Source organism: Bison bison, unplaced genomic scaffold (genome assembly GCF_000754665.1).
Source record: "Bison bison bison isolate TAMUID 2011002044 unplaced genomic scaffold, Bison_UMD1.0 scf7180017864080, whole genome shotgun sequence".
NCBI lineage: Eukaryota > Metazoa > Chordata > Mammalia > Artiodactyla > Bovidae > Bison > Bison bison.
This window is the reverse complement of record NW_011494652.1, coordinates 4320410-4323727: the sequence shown is the minus strand read 5'-3', so window position 1 is coordinate 4323727 and position 3318 is coordinate 4320410. Positions and strand designations below refer to the sequence as shown.

At 63.0% G+C, this 3318-nt stretch overlaps 1 protein-coding gene across 1 annotated transcript in view; it reads left to right on the top strand.

Moving 5' to 3' along the window:
- The first annotated feature begins 507 nt into the window (after positions 1 to 507).
- CARNS1 (carnosine synthase 1) overlaps positions 508 to 3318 on the top strand; it is an 8660-nt gene continuing 5849 nt past the window's right edge. Inside the window, exons 1-3 of the mRNA XM_010837829.1 lie at positions 508 to 2060; positions 2845 to 2934; positions 3197 to 3315. Coding sequence (XP_010836131.1) covers positions 1736 to 2060; positions 2845 to 2934; positions 3197 to 3315 — 534 coding nt within the window. The 5' untranslated portion in view covers positions 508 to 1735. The remainder of the gene's footprint in view (positions 2061 to 2844; positions 2935 to 3196; positions 3316 to 3318) is intronic.

Genomic DNA, 3318 nt, shown 5'->3' with positions numbered 1-3318 from the left:
GCGACTGCGCTCCAGGTACCCCGGCTGCTGCCCGCGCCCCGGGGAGAGCCAGGGAGGGGGCTGCGGGGCAGGGGCTGCAGGGGCAGGACCTTGAGCGCCCGGACCCCCGGGGGGACCCGCGATACTACCTGCACCCCGCCACCCCGCCTTTCCCAGACAGTGCGTGCACACACGGGGGACCCGGTGCGCCCCGCCGCTGGAAGGGCTGAGTGCCAGGACCCCCAGCGCTGCCGCGCGCGACTTGGGATGTGTGAGCTCTGGGTGCGCCCCCTTGGGGTCCAGGCGTCAGAAATCCCTCTGTTTCCTTGAAGTGGGGGTGGGGCAGCCTTGGCCACCTCGGAGCTCAGGCAGGAGAGGCACGGTGGCTGCCACCTCTCCACCCGCAGAGTCTTAGGGGCTGCAGGCTGGGTGGAGACCCTGGCTGCCCTGACTCCCCCTCTGTCTCTCTCCCTTAGCCTCTCCCATCAGTCTCAGCCTCTCCTCCTGTACGATGGTGAGTCTCCTCTCCTCCCTCCCCACAAAGCCTGAGACCCTAACCAGAGGGAGGGCCCAGAGGGCAGCAGCGGGCACTAAAAACCTAGCCCTGGCACGGCCTGTGCAGGCAGCTCAGACCCGAGACCAGCTGCACGCACACCCCTCAACTCCCCACCATGCGCCATGGGACAAGCAGCTGCTGAGGTGCCAGGCACTCCGTCTCTCCCCCATCAGGCCCGGGAGGCGGGCACTCTCAGTGCCCTTTGGCATTCATTTATTCAGCCATGTTCATTATTGCCGTGTGCCCTGCGCCATTCTAAGTTTGGGGACACAGCAGTAAACCCAGTGTGGGCTCTCAGGGAATGCAAGTTCTAAGAGGAGGCACCGAGGCTCAGAATTTGGCACCAGGAAACCAGGATTCGAGTCCAGGTTGGAGGCCCAGACCTCTGCCCTCCCGGCTGCCTGCAACAGGTTGTCTCCCGATGACCGAGGGGATTCTCTGGGTCATATTAGGACCCTGGGGGTGGACAGGGAGGGCACCAGGCAACCCCAAGGCCCAAGGAAACCTCATGACTTGTCCGGGGAGGCCCAGCCTTTCCCCCGGAGGACAGGCCCACCTGTGTCCCCATCTGTTCACCCTGAGCCTCTGAGCAGGAGTCAGGAGTCAGCCAGCCTCAGAGGGGCAGGGTATAAGATTTCATGCAAAGAGCGCATTTCCATGACTCAGAACATCTGAAAAGAAGGACACCAGCTTTTTCCTTACTGGTGCCTGACCCAAGACTAGCCGTATAGCAGATCCTCAGGCCTACTTGGAGAAGACGCTGGGCCGGGTTCATCTACATATTTAGGTCTCAGCAGAACTCCATGATGGTCTGTGGGTCACTGAGGCCAGAGAGAAGAAAACAGCCCAGGAGTGATCGCTTGGTCTATTCGTTCATTTATTCTTCAGTCATCAAACACTGAGCAGCACGACAGTGTGCCAGGGCTGCCTTGATAAACAAAACAGCCAAAAACCTCTGCCCCTGTGAACTAAGCTCGGCAGACCTGGGCGTGGGATGACAGGGCAGCGGTCCTGCTAGCAGCGCGTTGCCTTCTGCCCCCACCCCTTGGAGCACAGCACATACAGTTTGCAAAGCGTTCCCACCTGCATGTTCCTGCTGACAGGCCTTCACCCTCCAATCCAACTCCATCCTCTTTGGTTCCCAGGCCCGGGTCTGCCCAAGGTTAGGAGACTGGGGGGCTTAGACCCTTGGGTGACTTAATGTGGCCCTTGCCCAGCCTGCCCAAGACCCCCCACTTCTGCCCCCCTCAGCTCTCCCTGGATCCGCTGGGTCCCGAGTGGGACTGCCCCCTGGGCTCCAAGGACTTGGAGGAAGAGGAGGGCCCGTGGGGCGGGGGCTCTGGCCTGCCGCCCCCGGGCTGCTTCCCCGGCTCCTGGTGCCACGACGTGGGCCTGGACTGCAAGGGCGCCTCCGAGGGGGCGGACGCCCAGGCCTGGACTGTGCACTACTACAGCCTTCTGCAGAGCTGTCTGCAGCAAGCGGGCCTCCCGGAGACCCAGGACCGCAGCCAGGCGCCCCGCACAGGTGCCCGAGGGCTCCAGGGAGGTGGGGGGCACCGCTCAGGGGAGGGGGGCACCCTCAGCCCATCCTGCTTTCCATCTCTGTTAAAGTCAGCCCCTTCCCCCCAGGCTTGGGCTCGGTCTGAAGCCAGGGAGGTGAGGTCAGTCAAACTCCAGCAGGCAGGCGTTTCAAAGGGCAGTTGGCACCAGTCAAGTCAGAGATCAAGGCTTCCCTCCCACCCCCAGAAGATCCAGCCCTGGGATTTGCAATCCATGTTCAGTGGAGCCAGCGCTTCTGTCGAAGTGTCTCGGGAGTTGCCGTGGAGGCAGCTAGCAGTTGGGACCCAGGACTTCTCCCTTGCTTTGTCTGTTTTCTGTATCAGGCAGCCACAGAAGAGTCTGTGTGGACAGAGACTTTACAGTTAGAATAGGTGAACATCACAGACTTGGTCTCAGTGTAACAGACTGGGAAACTGGGTTCAGCGACTCCTCACCCCGCTGCACAGGGACCAAGGGTCGCACAGAAAGTGGCAGAGCTCAGGCGAGAACCCAGGTCTCCAGGCACCCAAGCTCCGGTGTCTTGCGGACCAGCTGCGGAGAGAAGGGGGCAACCTCACAGAGCGGGGGTGGGCAGGCAGCCTCCCCTTCCCTCTCCAGCCTCCTCTGTCCCCTTTACTGTTCTCATCCGATAACTGGGAAGGACCTGGGGGGCCCAAGGGTGAGGCCAGGGCCATGGGGGCAGGGAAAGGCGGGCAGAAAGACAGCAAGGGGAGCCCCTGGTGAGCTTGGCGTCATTTTCTTCTCTCAAGGCTGCCCTGGGGCGGAGGTGACCTTGTGCATTCTGGGGTCCCCCAGCACCTTTCTGTCCGTGCTGCTGGAGGCTGGGGTCCAGAGCCCGGGTGAGTGCGTGCCCAAGTTCCCCCACCCCCTCCTACGGAAAGGGCAGCCCTGCCCTGGCCCGGCCACATCCCAAAATACCCGCCGACCCTGGCAACAGCCTGCATTCCACTGGACCAGCTGCCCTGCTCCGGAGGCGGGGTCGGGGAGGGGGTGGGTTCTGGGAGCAGCTGCCCCCTATGACCCAGGGGCCCAGGCGGGAGGGGGAGGGCATGGGGGCATCAAGCCTTCCCTGGCCAGCAACCCTCCTCTCTCTGCCCACAGGAAACATGCTCCTTTGCCTGTCCCCCGCTTGGCTGACAAAGGTGCCAGCCCCAGGGCAGCCGGGTGAGGCAGCCCTGCTGGTCTCCAAGGCCGTGAGCTTCCACCCAGGGGGCCTGACATTC